The 20138-nt window shown below is 44.2% G+C and overlaps 1 protein-coding gene across 3 annotated transcripts in view; it reads right to left on the minus strand.

Moving 5' to 3' along the window:
- The window catches only part of LOC129704514 (FERM domain-containing protein 4B-like), a 265972-nt gene that overhangs the window by 16003 nt on the left and 229831 nt on the right, over positions 1-20138 (minus strand). For all 3 annotated transcript variants that reach the window (XM_055647656.1, XM_055647657.1, XM_055647655.1), the window contains exons 13-19: positions 14614-14752; positions 13310-13451; positions 10952-11085; positions 9609-9728; positions 6346-6574; positions 4480-4536; positions 3744-3897 (exon numbers count right to left, since the gene is read on the minus strand). In XM_055647656.1, coding sequence (XP_055503631.1) covers positions 3744-3897; positions 4480-4536; positions 6346-6574; positions 9609-9728; positions 10952-11085; positions 13310-13451; positions 14614-14752 — 975 coding nt within the window. The remainder of the gene's footprint in view (positions 1-3743; positions 3898-4479; positions 4537-6345; positions 6575-9608; positions 9729-10951; positions 11086-13309; positions 13452-14613; positions 14753-20138) is intronic.

Raw genomic sequence — 20138 nt, forward strand, 5'->3', positions numbered from 1 at the left:
ACCTACTCATCTTTGGAGCTTGGAAAGAAACCGGAGCAAACCCACGTGGTCACAGGCAGAACGTACAAACGCTGTACAGACATCGCGAGTAGTCAGGATCGAACTCGGGTCTCAGTCACTGTGAGGCAACACCTCTACCACTTCGCCATCGTGCCGCACAGAATTTCTCCAGATTGCAACTGAACAATGCGGTGCTGGCTCGCAGGGCCAAATGGCCTACTCCTGCACCTAGTGTTTATTGTATAGTGCCAAACTACTGTACACTACACATTTCACTTTTCTGTTCATTATACAAAATGCATAAACGTCTCAGCAATAAACATGGGCTGTTAATAGAAATGCGGTACTTTAAGAGTAAGAGAGATCTTTTATCAAATGAGCTATTACCGTAGGCTTTGCCAACATTTGTATGCCTGTAAACAACAAGAAAAATTAAGCACCAGTGCAAACTGTGCCATGATAAATCGAATATCCAAGCCAGTTTGTAAATGATTCCCATATTAATTTTTTTTAATGCTCAAGGTTTTCGATTTGATTAGTGTAATTGCTGCCTTATCTAGAGATTGCAGTCTTGCAAGTTTATATCTCGGTGTAAGGATTTATTAGCTAATAAGCACCACATGTTGCATCAGAGGAACAAAATATAAATCCCCAGGTCTGGCAATGATTAAGCAACATGACTTGGCTTACAGATGCTCTAACAAAGGTCAAACATCGGAGCATAAATCTCCAGAGATAAACTATTAAAAAATCGAGTCTGAAGTCAGACCCAAAATGTCACCTATCTATGTTCTCCAGAGATGCTGCCTGACCCATTGAGTTACTCCAGCATTCTGTGTTGTTCCTCGGTAAACCAGCATCTGCAGTTTCTTGTTTCCATAACAAAATGGACCGGCAGCTTGGAATTATGTAGCATCTTTGATGTTTTTCGAAAACATCGCAAAGTGCAAAAGAATAGCATCAAAGAGACTACGACACGTGACTATAACACAGCACCTTTTGTTTTTAAGGTGTAAAGAAGGGATAACAAATAGCAAATTTGGTTGAATTATGATATGGTAAATGAGGTTATATTTACTACAATTTGGACTACAAGATGCCAGGGTAACAATGACAAATTTGTAAACACAAGGAACTGCAGATGCTGGTTTACCACAAAAAAAGTACAAAGTGCTGGAGTAACTCAATGGGGTCAGGCAGCATCTCTGGAAGATATGGATAGGGACCTTCTTCAAATAATTTTGTGCCATTTAATCTCCTAGATCAGATTGCCAAATTTGCTCCACTTTAAATGCACACCACACACATTGTTTTCTTTCTCGAATGTGTCTGTAACTTTCTTTCATCGTGACCCATCTGCTGCCAAAGCATCCTGTCTCTTTCAGAGAAGAGTTAAGGTTTCAAACACTGTTGATCACCACTTGATTGTGCAAGTGTTGATGTGCCAAAGGCCAACCGCATGAGACACGTGCTTGCGTTTCTGCGCGCGTGCTTTTACCTGTCATTGAATGTTGTGTAGAACATTATGCAATAATGATGCGTGCATCAAAGACTGTGGAGAAGTCTGAATCATCTTGCGTGGCATACTCTCAGGATCTTCCAGGATAGAGTTGAGTGGAAAACATGATGTCACTCATGCATATTCACTAAATAATTCTGCTGGTTTAGTTTAGATTGAGAGTTGAAAACATACACTGGCTAATTGACTCGTGCCAGCATTGAAATATATAAGATTTAAGTTTTCCAAATTGATGCATTAATTTTAAATCGAACTGATAAAGTATAATTGGAGACCCCATCAGTCTGAAGAAGGGTTTCGGCCCGAAACGTCGCCTATTTTCTTCGTTCCATAGATGCTGCTGCACCCGCTGAGTTTCTCCAGCATTTTTGTGTACCTTCGATCTTCCAGCATCTGCAGTTCCTTCTTGAACAAATAATTGGAGACCAATTTTGTTTGGAGTCTGGGAAACCACTATAAAGTGATTTTGCCCACAGCACACTGGTATAAAACTCAAGATAAACACAAAGTGCTGGAGTAACTCAGCGGGTCAGGCAGCTCCCCAGGAGAATAAGGATGGGTGACGTTTCAGGTCGGGACCCTTCTTCAGAATAGAACTCGATTAAGAATTCTCATCCTTGCCTATTTACTTTAAGAGCTTTTTATTTTTACATTCCATTTGGAAAATGTTGGTACTTTTCTCAAAGGCAACCCTTGCTTTCTTTGATCACATCTTTATAAATAATCTGAAAGGTTCCTGATAAACATAAAACAAAGTGAACACAAACTTAAATGTGGTGAGTCGATAGTGCTCAACAATATCTCAGCCAGAGGCTCGTTTTAAAAAACACAAAATAAAATGAGTTTCTGCCAGTCTTTTTCAAACAAATCAATGTTAATGTCAATGCAACAGAGTTTAGGGACTGTCATCCAATGATAGTTAACTTCTTTTTTCAAAGGTTGTATGGGAAAACTGCAGAGTGCAGAGAAGAGAGAGGATGTTGCCAGGACTCGAGGGGCTGAGTTAAAGAGAGGGGTTGAGCAAGCTAGGACTCTATTGCTTTGAAGCGCAGGAGGATGAGGGGCGATCTTGTAGAGAGGTGCACTGAAAAATCATATGAGGATTAGATCAAGTAGACGCACAGAGTTCCTTGTCCAGAGTTGGGGAATCAACAACCAGAGGACATAGATTGAAGTCTGTAGAAGGGTTTCAGCCCAAAACGTTGCCTATTTCCTTCGCTCCATAGATGCTGCTGCACCCGCTGAGTTTCTCCAGCTTTTTTGTGTACCAGAGGACATAGGTTTAACGTGAGGGGGGGAAAAGATTTATTAGGGACCTTTTTTCACACAAAGGGTGATAGGTGTGTGGAACAAGCTGCCAGAGAGGGTAGCTGAGGTAGGTACTATCGTAACGTTTAAGAAACATTTAGACAAGTACGTGGATAGGATAGGTTTAGATTACACCTGTCCCCAAATGCAGGCAGGTGGGACAGTGTAGATGGGACATGCTGGCTGGTGTGGGCAAGCTGGGCCAAGGGGCCCGTTTCCATGTAGTATTACACCATAACCCCAGAGATACACAGCTGTGATACAGACACAGACCACTCTAAGCCAAGGCATTTGGGTGGCAGACAAATGAGCAAGAGTCTGTGGCAATTGTTTGACATTTTAGAGGCTGTCGATTATAGTTCAAGACCAGCATGTTTCTGTGGGGATGAAGGATAAGGAAGGTGAGGTTGGAGAACCATAGGCGACAAGTGAGATTGCAAGTTTAGTCAAAAAAGTAAAAGGAAACATATACAAGGTTTATTTAGCTGAAATTAGGCAAGGTCCAACAAAGCAGGAGAAAAACTTAAAACAAGAAATTCGAGGGGCTCAAAGATGATAAGAATTTTTCTCAGCAAGTAGGATAAATGAGAATCTCTGGGCATTTTATACCAATATTAGTAGCAAGAGGGTGGGTAGGGAAAGGGTAGGTCCACTCAAGGGCAAAGACAGGGCACCAGCATCTGATGTTCCTTCCGATACAAAGCAGGGAATTTATGTGTGTAAGTCAAAGGAAAGGAATGCATCTCTGCACCCTCTCCAGCTTGAAGATGCTTTAGATAACTTGTTAAAGAAGAAGTTGACAATAACAACACACATATGTTACGCAGCCAACTTTGAAGAAGCAAAAATGGCTCACGTCTAGAATACAAATAGTCACAGATGTACACAGATCCTAAAGAATCAGGAATTGCTCTACCTAGGATGGACTAGATGTCCTTTATCGTGTAGCTGTTCACTTGCAGAACTCCTCCTTTGCCGACTCTGTTTGAGCTCGAGGGACTGCGGTGGAAGTGGCCTCGGTGGTTGCTGGCTGGAAAAGGATCGCTTTCTTTGCACCCCACGCACGTCATCTGCCAGAACAAACAATGAGAACGTTAGAAATTGTAAGCAACTCAGTACACCTTTCAGTTCATCTGCAAATACCATACTACACACAATTACAATTTCACCTCTTGGTTCACATTTAGATCGTAAAATACGTTGCGAGAATTGTTGCTGTAGACAGATTGTTTTATTTAGAGATACAGCGTGGAAACAGGCCCTTCGGCACACCAACCATCACTTGTACACTCGTTCAGTCCCACACACTAGGGAGAATTTACAGAAGCCAATTAACCTTCAAACTTGCACGTCTATGGAATGTCTGATCAAGGATCTCCAGTGAGGTAGATAGTGGATCAGAACTGCTCTCAAGTTGTTGGTAGGATGGTTCAGTTGCCTGATAACAGCTGGGTAGAAACTGTCCCTGAATCTGGACGTGCGTTTTCACAGTTCTATACATCTTGCCTGATGGGGGAGGGGAGAAGAGGGAGCGGTCGGGGTGCGATTCGTCCTTGATTATGCTGCTGGCCTTGGCACGACTGTAATCCCTAACATTAAAGTGCACATGCAGGCACTGTTAATAAGTAGAGCATTCTAACTCGAGTTCTTACCATCGTCGGCTGTGTTTGTGTCCGATAAAGAACTGGTTTCCGAGGGTATGATCTCATCTACACAGGGGGGGGGAAAAATGTGAAATGTTTCACAATGAGGAAATCATGAACACAAAAGTGTCGACAAAATGATTACTGGCAACATTATTCTTCTATTTACTGGAAATCATGTCAATGCAAAACATTATGAATGGTGAGAAAGGTTTTTCTGCTGAGTTGAGTTAGACTCAGTCACACTGCATACATAGAAACATAGAAATTAGGTGCAGGAGTAGGCCATTCGGCCCTTCGAGCCTGCACCGCCATTCAATATGATCATGGCTGATCATCCAACTCAGTATCCCGTACCTGCCTTCTCTCCATACCCCCTGATCCCCTTAGCCACAAGGGCCACATCTAACTCCCTCTTAAATATAGCCAATGAACTGGCCTCAACTACCCTCTGTGGCAGAGAGTTCCAGAGATTCACCACTCTCTGTGTGAAAAAAGTTCTTCTCATCTCGGTTTTAAAGGATTTCCCCCTTATCCTTAAGCTGTGACCCCTTGTCCTGGACTTCCCTAACATCGGGAACAATTTTCCTGCATCTAGCCTGTCCAACCCCTTAAGAATTTTGTAAGTTTCTATAAGATCCCCTCTCAATCTCCTAAACTCTAGAGAGTATAAACCAAGTCTATCCAGACTTTCTTCATAAGACAGTCCTGAAATCCCAGGAATCAGTCTGGTAAACCGTCTCTGCACTCCCTCTATGGCAATAATGTCCTTCCTCAGATTTGGAGACCAAAACTGTACGCAATACTCCAGGTGTGGTCTCACCAAGACCCTGTACAACTGCAGTAGAACCTCCCTGCTCCTATACTCAAATCCTTTTGCAATGGTAGCTAACATACCATTCGCTTTCTTTACTGCCTGCTGCACCTGCATGCCTACCTTCAATGACTGGTGTACCATGACACCCAGGTCTCGCTGCATCTCCCCCTTTCCCAATCGGCCACCATTTAGATAATAAATGGTGAGATTACACCTCACAGAAACAGGCCCTTCAGCCCAACCTATCCATGCTGACCAAGATGACCCATTCACCCAATTTATTTTGAAATGCCACGATTCCATAAATATAAATACAATCGTCTAATTGGGGAGAGAATTCAGAAATCGGAGGCTAAAAGGGACGTTTGGGAATGCTGATGCAGTATTCCCAAAAAGTTAATCGGTAAGTTGAAGGCAAGATGTAGTAAAGAAAGCAAACGCAATGCTAGCATTTATTTCAAGAGGGTTTATATACAAAACAGGGATGTAATGCTGAGGCCCAGGACAGGCCGCATTTGGAATATTGTGAGCAATTTTGGTCACCATATCTGAGGAAGGATATGCTGGCTCTGGAGAAGGTCCAAAAGAGGTTAACAAGAACTATCCCAGGAATGAGTAGGTTAATGTATGAAGGCACTGGGCCTGTAGTCGCCGAAGTTTAGAAGAATGAGGGGGGACCTCATTGAAATGTACAGAATACTGAAAGCTTGGATAGAGTGGATGTGGAGAGGATGTTTCCACTAGAGGGAGAGTGTTGGACAAGAGGTCATAGCCTCAGAATTTTAGGAAGGAGACGAGGAGGAGGGTGGTGAAACTGTGGAATTCATTGCAACAGAAGGCGGTGGAGGGCAAGTCAGATAGATAGATTCTTGATTAGTACGGGTGTCAGAGGATATGGGGAGAAGGCAGGAGAATGGAGTTAGGAGGGAGAGATAGATCAGCCATGATTGAATGGCAGAGTAGACGATAGGCCGAATGACCTAATTCTGCTCCTATCGTTTATGAACATGATCTTATGATGATTTCAAGTGCAATTGGAGGATTAATTAGATTCTTACCAGGAAGTACGAGGGAGGCTCTTGGAATTGGTTTCCTCCCACTCTTTATTCTGTACTCGTTACTTGCATTCTCGATATCCTGCAGCTTCTTGAGAGCCTCAATGTAGTCTTGCTTCCTCTTCCTTTTAACGTTCTTGCCTATTTCGGGATCGTTGGCCAGTTTCCTCGCAGCTTCCACTATTTTCTGCTGAATGACAAATTTGCTTTCCAGGTTTTGTAAGTGCGGATCCTAAAATGCAACATGGTGGGAAAGAAAAAATACAATCGTTTAGTTGTTATTATTATTGCCCACAGATTCTTACTGGGTTGGCGGCACTGAATGCTGTGTGTGGATGCGGGGACACACTGCACCATGCCTCTGAAATTAAGATGCTTTTAAGTTATTGGGGCATAACATTGGAGGTAGTCTGAAGTGTGGTATTCCCAGCACACAGTACCTTCAGCGTTATTGACCAGGGACAGTTTCTTCCCAGGTGTTGTCAGGCAACTGAACCATCCTAACACATCTAGAGAGCAGTCCTGAACTACTATCTACCTCATTGGTGACCCTTGGACTATCTTTGATCAGACTTTACCTTGCACTAAATGTTATTCCTTTATCATGTATCTATAAACTGTACATGGCTCGACTGTAATCATGTAGTATTGTCGTTCTGCTGACTGGTTAGCATGCAACAAAAGCTTTTCACTGTACCTCGGTACAGAAATAAGCTGAAAAATGGTTCTCTAGACTAGAATGGTTCTCTCCTCTAGAAACCCATTTTTTAAAGTTTAGTTTATTGAACTAAATAGCCATACGGCACAGACACAGGCCCTTCAGCCCAAACTGCCCATCCCGACCATAGATGCCCCATCTACACAAGACCCACCTGCCCCGTGCTTGGCCCATCTTTAAACTGACATTTACAAAATCACACAGAAAACTATTGCAAGACAGTCTTTTGAGCAAATCTTCTAATGAGCAATTAAGTATTTGCAATAAATGTAAAACTTGTCGAATCATCCAACTAAAATAATATTATTTCTTTCTGATGCTTCAAGGTAGTTTCACAAGATGAATTCCCACATCTTTAACAAAGGGCCAGTGTAGTTGCAACATGAACATTCTTTCCAGATCATAATCATCTGCCGGTATGCATGGTGAGAAATTAACTCCAGCCTTGGCTCAACAAAAACACAACATTTGCTTAGGTAATGATCCTTAAGATGTGCGGGTTTTTAGGTTAATTGGCCTCTGTAAATTGCCTCTTGTATGTAGGGGGTTAGTGTGAAAGTGGGATAGAAACAGAAAATAGCAGGAGCAGGCCATTCGGCCCTTCAAGCCAGCACCACCATTCAATATGATCATGGCTGATCATCCAAAAGCAGTACCCCGTACCCGCTTTCTCCCCATATCCCTAGAGTCCGTTGGCCCTACGAGCTATATCGAGGTAGGGAGACTGACAAAAACCTCCGGAAACCGCATGGAAACCTTGGGTGGGGCGCAGTCTCCAGAGCTACGAGTCTGAAGAAGGGTTTCGGCCCGAAACGTCGCCTATTTCCTTCGCTCCATAGATGCTGCTGCACCCGCTGAGTTTCTCCAGCAACTTTGTGTATCTTCCATCTTCCAGCATCTGCAGTTCCTTCTTGAACAAGCTATATCTAACTCTCCCTTGAAAACATCCAGTGAATTGGCCTGCACTGCCTTCTGTGGCAGGGAATTCCACAGATTCACAACTCTCTGGGTGAAATTTTTTTTCCTCATCTCAATCCTGAATGGCCTGCCCCTTATTCTTAAACTGTGAACCCTGGTTCTGGACTCCCCCAACATCAGGAACATTTGTCCTGCATCTAGCCTGTCCAATGCCTTAAGAATGTTCTATGTTTCTATAAGATCCCCACAGGATAATACAGAACTCGTGCGAATGGGGTTATCTATGGTCGGCATGGCCACATGAGCCTGTTTCCAGGCTGTATCTTTCAATCAATCAATCATAAATGTGAAGTTGGCACAGAATGAGTTCAGTGGAATCTGTGCATGGGAGAGTCTTTGTATGGGAATGCAGGGGAATCAAAAGTCAGCTGAAATTCCATTGAACTTAGGGAAGGCCAATCTTTTAGCAAGAGTGTAGTGTGTGTGGCCTCATGGATAAAGAATGCCATTTGGTGTAAGCTGGGCTAGAGAGACTTTGAACACGTAGAAATAATGCCCATGTCCCACTTAGGAAACCTGAACGGAAACCTCTGGAGACTTTGCGCCCCACCCAAGGTTTCCGTGCGGTTCCCGGAGGTTGCAGGTAGTGGAAGCAGGTAGGGAGACTGACCAAAACCTCCAGAAACCGCACGGAAACCTTGGGTGGGGCGCAAAGTCCCCAGAGGTTTCCGTTCAAGTTTCCTAAGTGGGACAGGGGCATTAGGATCTGCTAATGCTGGTTTACACTAAAGGATAAAAAGTGGGCAGTCACGGAGGCGCAGCGGTAGAGACCCTGGTTCGATCCCGACTACTGGTGCTGTCTGTACGGAGTTTGTACGTTCTCCCCGTGACCTGCATGGGTTTTCACCTAGATCTTCGGTTTCCTCCCACACTTCACAAAGGCGTACAGGTTTGTAGGTTAATTGGCTTGGTAAATGGTACACCCTAGTGGGTGTAGGATAGTGTTAATGTGCGGGGATCGCTGGTTGGCACGGACCTGGCAGGCCGAAGGGCCTGTTTTCACGCTGTATCTCTCAAAACTAAACTAAACTAGTGCTGGAGTAGCTCAGCGACAGCATCTCTGGAGCACATGGATAGGTGACGTTTCGACTCGAGACCCTTGTTCACTTTCCTTCATTGTCTGAAAAAGGGTTTTGACCTGCAACGTTAGCGATCCATGTTCCCCGGAGATGCTATCTGACCCACCGAGTTACTCCAGCACTTTGTGACCTCTTTGAGAAATTTGCATCAGTTTATTGTGCTTTTTTGTGTCGCCACAAGGTGCCGGAACGCATATTGTGCCTTGCATTTGGTGATTTGGCAGACTATTAGGAAGAATACTCAATTAATAACAAAAGGAAACAAAGTGCTGGAGTAACTCAACGCAAAATATCACCTATTCTTGTTCTCCACAGAACCTGCCTGACCCTCTGAGTCACTTTGCATCCTTCTATCCCAAACATACACTGCCTTATTCAGAACTACCCAGCACTAATGCTTCATGGCACCGATAGGAATTAAAGGCAGCTATGACTTTTGGAAAGCAAAGTTTGCTTGGTTGGTTCCTGTCATTGATCTCCTGGGTACTTGCCTCTTCACTTTGCAGTAGGGAGTCCTCCAGTTTGAACGCCGTTCCCACCCGTCTCCTCACACGTGGAAGATCTTCACCCAGGGTTTGCGGGTACTCTTTTGGTAGTTTTCCAGTTAACTCCTAAAATGGAAAGTACAATAGATTCCAGTCAACAGCAAATTAAAAAAAAAATAAAATAAAAAAAACCCCATTTATACAGAGTTTTTCCACAATTTCAGGGCATTGCGGAAATCTAAAACTTCGGATGTGAAGCGGGCAATTTGCGCACACGGTCACACCAACAGGGCCTTTCCTTGCATTTCAAATAACCCCATGACTACCCTCTCTTGGATGATGAACCCTTCAGCCCCAATTCTCTCTGTCCCTCCTCCACCCTGGTAGTTTCATTGTTCGTTATCCCTTCATTATCACCTCTTCTACATGCAACAATGGACCATTGTGGGCTCCACCTTTCTCCTGTCCTCGGTGCTGGCTCTGTTTTGTTCTCAACCTTTCCATACCTCTAGTTTCCTTCTCCCCTGAGTCTCAGTCTGAAGAAGGGCCTCAACATCAAAACGTCACCCATTCCTTTTCTGACTGGCCCGCTGAGTTACTCCAGCTTTTGGTGTCTATATTTGAATGCCTCCACTAATTTGGTTTTGAGATATACGGTACGGGAACAGGCCCTTCAGCCCACCGTGCCACGCCAACCATCGTTCACCCATTCACACCATTTCTCAGTCACTGTTTCATCCACTCCCTGCACACTCAGGGCAGTCTACAAAGGTCAAGTAATCTACAAATCCACACGACTTTGGGACGTGGGAGGAATCCCACGTGGTCACAGGGAGAACGTGCAAACTCCATACAGACAGCACTGTAGTCAGGATCGCACCCGGGCCTAGGGCGCTGCGCTGCACACGCCACTGGTCCTGAGTTGTTCAATGAAATCTTGGATGATAAACCCTTCAGCCCTAATTTCCACTCCCCCGCCCGTTCCCCCAACCATTCTCTTCTCCGCTGCCACCAATTCCCACCCCCCTACCCCAGAATTTGCGCTTTAAACTGATCATTTCTTTATCGTCTGGACTCTGAAGAATTCAGGTTCAACCTGCTCAATTATTCGCCCCCTCACTCCCATACGAGCCTGTCGACATTGATCTTATGCTCAAGTTGCTGGAGTGGGAGTTGAACATGCAACCTTGTGACTCAGAGGAGAAATACTACCAACTGAGCCACAGCTGACACAAATTACAGTCACACAAGAAACACAAAGGAATGATTGAACATTTGTGGCCATGAGGGCTATTTAAAGCAGCAGAGTGCAGAAAACATTGAACTTATGTTTGCAAGGTTATACTTACTGCTTCTCGCAAACAGATTTTCTTTAACTCCTCCGTCCTTTGGTTGAGGGCATCTTCCAACGCACTTTGACGCAGTTTCAGTGCAATTCGTTTTTCTTTTTTCAGTTCATCACTCACTTCAGAATCCTGAGAACCTGCATGGACACACGCCATTGCTTATCACTGCCATCCCGGTTACATGAAGATATTGCATGCAATAAAGGTCACAATGTACAGGTTTCAGAACAGTTACAACACAGGACTGCTGTGGTAACAGACACACTCTCCTCAGGACCTGTACAGATCTCTGTTTGAACAGTAGAAACAGAATGCAGGATTTGGCAAGAGAGCTGTTATTATTAATCCCTTTCCAGAAAACATATATAGCAAATCATTTAAAGAATACATATATTTTAAAAACCATTTCAGAATTGTGTCAGAAAAAAATTTGAATACATATATATATTTTTAAATTTCAATTTTACATATTTTCAGAATGAGATGATTATATTCTTGCATATTCTGAGCAAGAATGTACATATATTCTGTAGTATATCTCTCTCTGTAGTATATCTTGCTGCAATGCTTAAATTAATTGTATATTTAAAACAAAAATAGAATGAGTTTGGATATAGTGTTGCAGTCTCATGTGTTCTAACAAATCCATTAACTGGAACTTGAAATCAATACAGGGCATTATCGGCTGAAGTGGTCTCCTGCTATTGATTTTTCACATGATTGAGCATCTGTAAGGGCTTGGATGCAACCAGTAATAGTTTCAGCTGACCCCAACACAGACTCACTGGATACAACACACTGGTTTTAATATTGCCGAATCCTTTAAAACCCGATTATGTGCATTTTGTTCCAATGGGGCCTTTTGGCTACATAATTATATCAAATCTATATAAATATAGCACTCTAACATTATGTGCGATATTAACGTGGCAGTACATGGAAGAGCAAAGACAGAATTTACACCCACATGTAATAAGTTAAAACTTCAATGACTTTAACCCCTTCCTAAAGTACATGTTCGGCTCATACAACTTCCTAATTCTGTAAAAGATTTACTTCGTAGGTACTCGTCGCAAAAAAAAAGGCCAAGATTTCAGAATTATTGCAGCCAGCAGAATCCCAATGAGATAAACCAGGTTTACAGGTATGCATTGGACCATTAAACCGTACAGCACAGGCCCTTCGGCCCACAATATTTATGCTGCACCTGATGCCAAATTATACTAATCTCCTCTGCCTGCTGCGTTCCATATCCCTCCAGTACTTGTCCATCCATAAACCTTTGTACAAGTCTTTTAAATGCCACTTATCTGCCTCCACCGCCACCCCTGGCAGCACGTATCAGGCACCCACCACAGTATACAATATTTGCCCTGCGCATCCCCTTTAAACTTTGCTCTTCTCATCTTAAAGCTCTGCGTCGCTAGTCCTTGACATTTACACCGTGGGAAAACGATTCTGGCTGTCTATACCTCTCATCATTTTATATACGTCCATCAGATCTTCCCTTAGCCTCCGACGTTCCTTAAAAAACAAGTTTATACAACCTCTCCTTCTGGCTAATACCCAGAGAACCTTCTAGTAAACCTCATTTGCACCATCTCCACCAAAGGCTCCACACCCTTCCTGTAATGGGGTGAGCAGAACTGCATGTAATCATTGAACACAAGTAAAATAACATTTCCGTTTGGTGTGGGTCTTCAGACACCCAATATCTAATATCCTTGCAACCTCGCTGGAGTCTTGACTTGAAACACCGACCACTCTCCTCTCTATCACCAGGCAAGAAAAAAGTGTGAAAACGTACACCTCCAGATTCAGGGACAGTTTCTCTCAAGCTGTTATCAGGCAACTGAAGAATCTTACCACAACCAGAGAGCAGTTCTGAACTACAATCTAACTCATTGGTGACACTCGGACTATCTTTGATCTGACTTTGCTGGCATTACCTTACACCAAACATTATTCCCTCATCATGTATCTATGCACTGTAAATGGCTCAATTGCAATCGTGTATTGTCTTTCCGATGATTGGTTAGCACGCAACAAAAGCTTTTCGCTGTACCTCGGCACACGTGACAATAAACTAAACTGAACTAAATCCTTCCCTCCACCGATGCTAGGCCTTCTCCAGCTGAGGTTTGTTGCTCTAGTTGCCAATATCTGCGGTCTCTTGTGTCTCCAAAGAAAATTAAACTCTGCAACTATGTTACCCATCTAATAAATATAATACTGAATGATTAACTGATGAAAACTTGGACGTGAGAGTAAGCATTGCGAGAAGATAGTTAGTGACTATCCTTCTTTAACATTGAAACACTTTTGATGGGATGTTGAAAACATGCAGAGTAAACAGGTTACCTGAGGAAATTAGGCTGCCGTTACTAGCTGTTATAATTGGATTTTTTCTCTCCTCGTTTGTCTGTTTAGAAGCTTTGGGCATTCCAGTGTCAGTCAAGTCCATCGCAATATCGCTGAGACTTCTTGCCGATGGAATCTTTGCCTACAGAGATGGAAAGAAATTCATTTCAAAAATGTTACAGAGGGATCATAGTTTAGTTTAGAGATACAGCATAGAAACAGGCCCTTCGGCACATCGAGTCTGCACCATCCAGCGATCACCCGTACACTAGTTCTATCCTACATGCTAGTGGCAACGTGCAGAGGACAGACCTGCACGTGTTTGGAATGTGGGAGGAAACTGGAGCACCTGGGGAAACCCCACACGGTCACAGGAAGAACGTGCAAACTCCACATTAACAGCATCCTCAGTCATTTTCAGAAGTTTGAGGAGCAGAATTACGCCATTCAGCCCATCGTGTTTATTCCGCCATTCAATCATGGCTGATCTATTTCTCCCTCCCAATCCCATTCTCCTGCCTACTCCCAATAACCCGACACCATTCCAAATCCTGAATCTGTCAATTTCCGTCTTAGAAACATCAATTAGAAACAGCCGTCTGTGGCAATGAATTCCACAGAATCACCACCCTCTGACTAAAGAAATTCCTCCGCATCGCATTTCTAAAGGAATGTCTTTTTTGAAACGTCTTTTTATTCTGAAGCTATGACCTCTGGCCCTGGATTCTCCCACCAGTGGAAACATCCTCTCCACGTCCACTCTATCCAGGACTTTCACCATTCTTTGTTTCAATGAGGTCCCCCTTCATTCTTCTAAACTCGGGATCGAACCGATCCGGGTGGGTCCCTGGTGCTGTAAGGCAGCAGCTCTACCGCTGTGCCACTCTGCTGCCCATAGCTGAGACTTATTCCTTTTCTCCAGAGATGCTGCCTGATCGGCTGAGTTACTCCAGCCTTTTTGTGTCTGTCTTCGGTTTGAGCCAGCGCCTGCAACTCCTCCACACACAGAGTTGAGACTGACTGCTAAAGATTACAGTGTTTAAGAAGGAACTGCAGATGCTGGAAAATCGAAGGTACACAAAAAAGCTGGAGAAACTCAGCGGGTGCAGCAGCATCTATGGAGCGAAGGAAATAGGCAACGTTTCGACCCGAAACGTTGCCTATTTCCTTCGCTCCATAGATGCTGCTGCACCCGCTGAGTTTCTCCAGCTTTTATGTGTACCTGCTAAAGATTACATATCTAAAACATGTCCCAGTTTGCATATCAAAATGTAGCATGTAATCCTTTCTGATCAGCAACTTACTTTGCTCTGTTTTCTGTCCAGGTAGAACTGATGTTGGCTTATTGCCATCACCCAAATGGATTTTATCAGTGAGGTACTGGCATACCAGGTATTTACCACCAGACTCGGCTGTCCAAATGTTCTTCTCGACAACGGCACTCTGTAAAAATCGGAATTATTGCCATGTGGATTAAAAGTAAAGATTTACAGCAAATGCACTTTAAACAAAAATGGCAAAGAACCTAAAGGAGATGTAACATCAAATTAGTTGAAAGCATTTTCTAATGCTGCCAAGGAGTTGCTGCTTATATTTGATAGCTTTTTAACTTCAATAAAGAATGACCAGAGAATTTATGGACGGAGAAACTAAAATGTAAACTGGAAACAGGTGGGATGTTAGAACAGTCTTTTTTTCTGCCCCTCGGATCCAGTGACTCTGTAGACTTTGGAGATACAAGCCCTTCGGCCCACCGAGTCTACGCCGACCTGCGATCAGTTTAAGTTTTAGTTTATTGTCACCTGTAATGAGGTACAGTACAAAAGTTTTTGTTGCATGCTAACAGATCACCCCGTACACTAGCACTACCCTACACACTGGGGACAATTTAATTGAAGACAATTAACCTACGAATCCGCACGTCTTTGGCATGTGGGGGGGAAACCAGAACACCCAGAGAAAATCCACGAGGTTTAAGAGTCAATGTATTTACTTTAGTTTAGAGATAAAACGTGGGTACAGGCCCTTTGGCCCACTGAGTCCATGCTGCCCATCGACTGCCCTTATGTTAATTCTACGTTATCCCACTTTTGCACCCTACACACTACTCGGGGCAATTTAGAGGCTAATTAACCTACAAACCCGCACGTCTTTGGGATATGAAAGTAAACCGGAGCCACCAGAGAAAGCCCACGTGGTCACAGGGAGAATGTACAAACTCCATAAATCATCGTTTAGTTTAGAGATACAATGTGGAAATAGGCCCTTTGGCCCACCGATCCCATGCCGACCATGGATCACTCACACACTAATTCTATGCTATCCCAGTTTTACATCCTACACACTTGCGATAATTTACAGAAGCCAATCACGGCACGGTGGCGCAGCGGTAGAGTTGCTGCCTTACAGCGAATGCAATGCCGGAGAGCCCGGGATCAATCCCGACTGCAGGTGCTGTCTGTACGGAGTTTGCGAGTTCTCCCCGTGACCTGCGTGGGTTTTCTCAGAGATCTTCGGTTTCCTCCCACATTCCAAAGACGTACAGGTTTGTAGGTAAATTGGCTTGGTAAATGTCAAAATTGTCCCTAGCGTGTTACGTGTGTAGGATAGTGTTAATGTGCGGGGATCGTTGGTCGGCGTGGGCCGAAAGGCCTGTTTCCGCGCTGTATCTTTAAAACGAATAAAAACTAACCGACAAACCTGCACGTCTTTGGAATGTGGGACGAAACCAAATGACCCAGAGAAAACCCACATGTCACCAGGGAGAATGTGCAAACTCCACACAAACAGCACCCGTGGTCAGGATCGAACCTGGGTCTCTGGTGCTGTGAGGCAGCAGTTCTACCGCTGTGTCACTGTGCCGCCCTTCATTTAAACGGCAATTACATTTTGGTGAGTTTTCAGTTGCTTTAGAAATGAAGTGTGATTATTTTTAAATTCTGTTGAGCTGGTGAATTTCTCTTCACACTATGTACAAGTACTCCTTGAACAGAAATGGGCAGTTAGCCCGAGGCGATAGGCCCCTCCCCAACAGCTCTGTCAATGTTATTTCAAGGACTAACTGGGAGAAAGTGTGCTTTCAAAAGTCGGAGACATGCAAACGTTGCCTTTAGAATCGAGTCTTAAGCAGCTTTGGAGATAAACCACCACTTGTGCTCCCTCTGTGGAACTGAAGAAAAATAAATCTTAAATCGGTTGTTTTTGAAATAGTGAAAGACAAAGGTTCAAGGTGAAGGGGAAAAGATTTAATAGGAATCCGAGGGGTAACTTTTTCACACAAAGGGTGGTGGGTGTACGGAACAAGCTGCCAGAGGAGGTAGTCAAGGCTGGGACTATCCCAATGTTTACAAAACAGTTAGACAGGTACATGGATAGGACAAGTTTGGAAGGGTATGGACCAAGCGCAGGCAGGTGGTCCGAGTGTGGCTGGGACATGTTGGCCGGTGTGGGCAAGTTGGGCCGAAGGGCCTGTTTCCACACTGTATCACTATGGGTCTATGACCTCACCTGCTGTCCACATTAATCAAAAATGAATGAAGGTTCCTCAAGATATGATAGTGGCTTTTAAGAGGCGTTTAGGTAGGCATGAGGAAGTTCAAGGAATAGAGGGACATGGATCATGTACAGACAGATGAATCAGTTTAGCTTGGCATCGTGTTCGGAACAAACATTGTGGGCCGAAGGGCCTGGTCCTGTACTGTTCTGTGTTTGTTCTGTAAAGGTGGAATACTGTACATAAATTACAAACTTGGAACATTCACACGATAGTCAACAGAGGAAAACAATCTCTTGCAGTAGATTTCCTCCAAACCGCACCATAAACAATGGACAAGCAAGTTACAGGTTTACGCGCCATAGATAGCAGCACCTTTATAAATTACTCAGCAAGTAAACTCCCTTTCTCTCATCCACTGCCACAAGAATCTTAAATTTAATTTGTGCCAGTTACCAGAGAGTATTAATAACAATCAACATACGACCAAAAACATAATCTGACTCCCCTTCCCACATTGGGCCTCCTCCATTGCTATAGTGAGGTCACATGTGGCTTACAACCCAGCGATATGAACGTTGAATTCTCTAATTTTAAGTAACTTGCACTAACTATCCATCCCCTCCACCTCCCCCACGTCCCCTTTCTCCATCCTAGTCAACAATTGACCTGCCAGATACCCCGCTACCTGTTGGAGGCCCTGATTTGTCCTAGTATTTTATCTCCTCCCACTCATCTCCTTCTCCCCCCCCCCCTCCCCCCCCCCCCCTCCCAGTCTGAAGCAGGGCCTCAACCTGAAACGTCACCTTTCTTTTACTCTAGAGATACACATAACAATAGGCCCTTCAGCCCATCGAGTCCGCACTGACCAGCAATCACCCTGTACACGAACACTATCCCACACACTGGGGGCAATTTTACCGAAGCCAATTAACCCTCAAAACTACACCTCTTTGGAGTGAGGGAGCAAACCCACGAAGATCACGGGGAGAACGTACAAACTCTGTGCTGGTGGCAGCCGTGGTCAGGATCGAACCCGCGTCTACCACCCCGCCACCTCGCTTGAATGCGTTGGCTCCTCCTCCGTCTACTCCAGTCCCGTGGATAGTGTCAGAGTAACCACGCTTCACTGAGGTTGTTTGGTTTCTTTCAGGAGTTCAGTTTAAACTGGGCAGAAGCCAGTACATTTGTTATGATACATTCCCCGAAAATAAATCTGGCGGTGAAGACAGAATGTGGAAGAAAAAAATCCTTGCAGCTGCTTGGCCGGCCTACAAACTGAGGCAGCAGAACAAGTAAAACACAAACTTTCTGCTGTTTACAGGATGTACATACTGCTGACAAGGCTGCTACTTATTGTTCATCCCAATGGCCTCCAGGCTTGATCCCAGGGCAGTTAGGAGTCAAGTAGAAAATTTTCATTTCGTTTGTGTAGGAAGGAACTGCAGGTGCTGTTTTAAACCCGAAGATGGACATTAAAAAGCTGGAGCAACTCAGCGGGACAGGTAGCATCTCTGGAGAGAAAGAACGGGTGAAGGGTTTCGGGTCAAGACCCTTCTTCAGACCTTAATTCAGTTCAGTAGGGTGGAATACACCCATGAAGGAGGTGTTTCTCCATTTTATTTCTAAAAGCAGTTAGTTGTTAGTGAGATTATAGTGTTCCACAGAGGGATTTGCAGATGGTGTATTTCCCTTAAAGTTCAAATCCATTAAGTTTCTTTTTTAATTTAGTTTAGAGTAACAGCGCGGAAACAGGCCCTTCGGCCCAGCGAATCCGTGCTGACCAGCGATCCCCGCACACTAACACTATCCTACACAAACACACATTATGGACAATTTACAATTATTCCAAGCCAATTAGCCTGCAAACCTGTACGTCTTTAGAGCGTGGGAGGAAACTGGAGATACTGGAGTAAACCCACGTGGAGAACATACAAACTCCGCACAGACTGCACCCGTAGTCAGGATCGGGTCTCTGGCGCTGTAAGGCAGCAACTCTACCGCTGCGCCACATTGCTGCCTTCACCCTTCGTAATAAAGGTTGAGTCACACACAGTCCAGTCCAAGGAAGGGTCTCAACCCGAAACATCACCCATCCTTTTTCTCCAGAGATGCTGCCTGACCCGCCGAGTTACTGCAGTATTTTGTGGATATTCCAGCATTCAAGGGATATGGGGAAAAAGCCGGAACGGGGTACTGATTTTGGATGATCAGCCATGATCATATTGAATGGCGGTGCTGGCTCGAAGGGCCGAATGGGCTACTCCTGCACCTATTTTCTTTGTTGTTATGTGTGTATCTTCGGAACTGCATCTGCAGTCCCTTTCTACACACTAGAGTAGTTAAGGATAATATTAGGACATTAGTGAACCAAATGGGTTCTTTCGATGAGAGAGTTGTCTCATGGTCACCATCAGAATTGGGTTTGTGCCTCCAGAATGATAGTCCAGGTCTCTGGATAGCTTCACTACAATGAATCTACTCGTATATTACGTAAGAAGTCACAGCAGAGGGCTGACAAAGATATGTGCTTGGTTTAGATAGTTTGCATGTTATAGGAGCAGAATTAGGCCATTCGGCCCATCAAGTCTACTCTGCCATTCAATCATGGCAAATCTATCTCGCCCTCCTAAAACCCCATTCTCCTGCCTTCGCCTCTTAAGCTCCGATACCTCTACTAATCAAAATCTGTCAATCTCCGCCTTAAACATATCAAGAACACAGAGGACCCGGCTTGCAGAATTATTTTGAACACTTGGGGTGGGCTTTTGATACGTAGATGAACATTACGCATAACGTGGCCACAGGGAGCGGTCAGATCAGACTGGAGTGGGCACAGGAGAAAGAATACAGTTTTTACCAGATCAGATAGTAAGAACGGAAAGCTGCAATTTGTATAAGAATAAAGAGGATCTGGTTTGTTCACATCTTTGGCTGTACAACTATTTCAACGCAGAATCAATTCAACTGGAAAGTACGACTGGAGGATTTGATGTTGTTATGGTCTGTGTAAGTTCTACTCCTCCCTGCCTGTGTAGTGACAGCAATAAATAGTGAGGCTTGGTAAAGTTTGAAATTGCCGTTACATCACTGTTGTATGTGACATGTGACAATAAAGTGTTCATCTGTCTGAAGTTCATACATTCATCATCTCTTTGGTCAGTGGGTGGAGAGAGAGCTGAGGCAACTCTAGTGACCAGGACACAGGCAGATGAAATCCAACCATCAACCTGTGCACAGTTTGGCCCTCTTGGGGGGTAAATTACCTCTTGGGGGTCAATCTGAGGAATGGGGTGATTGGGGGGATGGGGCGGCTGGAGAAAGCTAAAGCTAAAA

This window comes from Leucoraja erinacea, chromosome 16, assembly GCF_028641065.1.
Source record: "Leucoraja erinacea ecotype New England chromosome 16, Leri_hhj_1, whole genome shotgun sequence".
NCBI lineage: Eukaryota > Metazoa > Chordata > Chondrichthyes > Rajiformes > Rajidae > Leucoraja > Leucoraja erinaceus.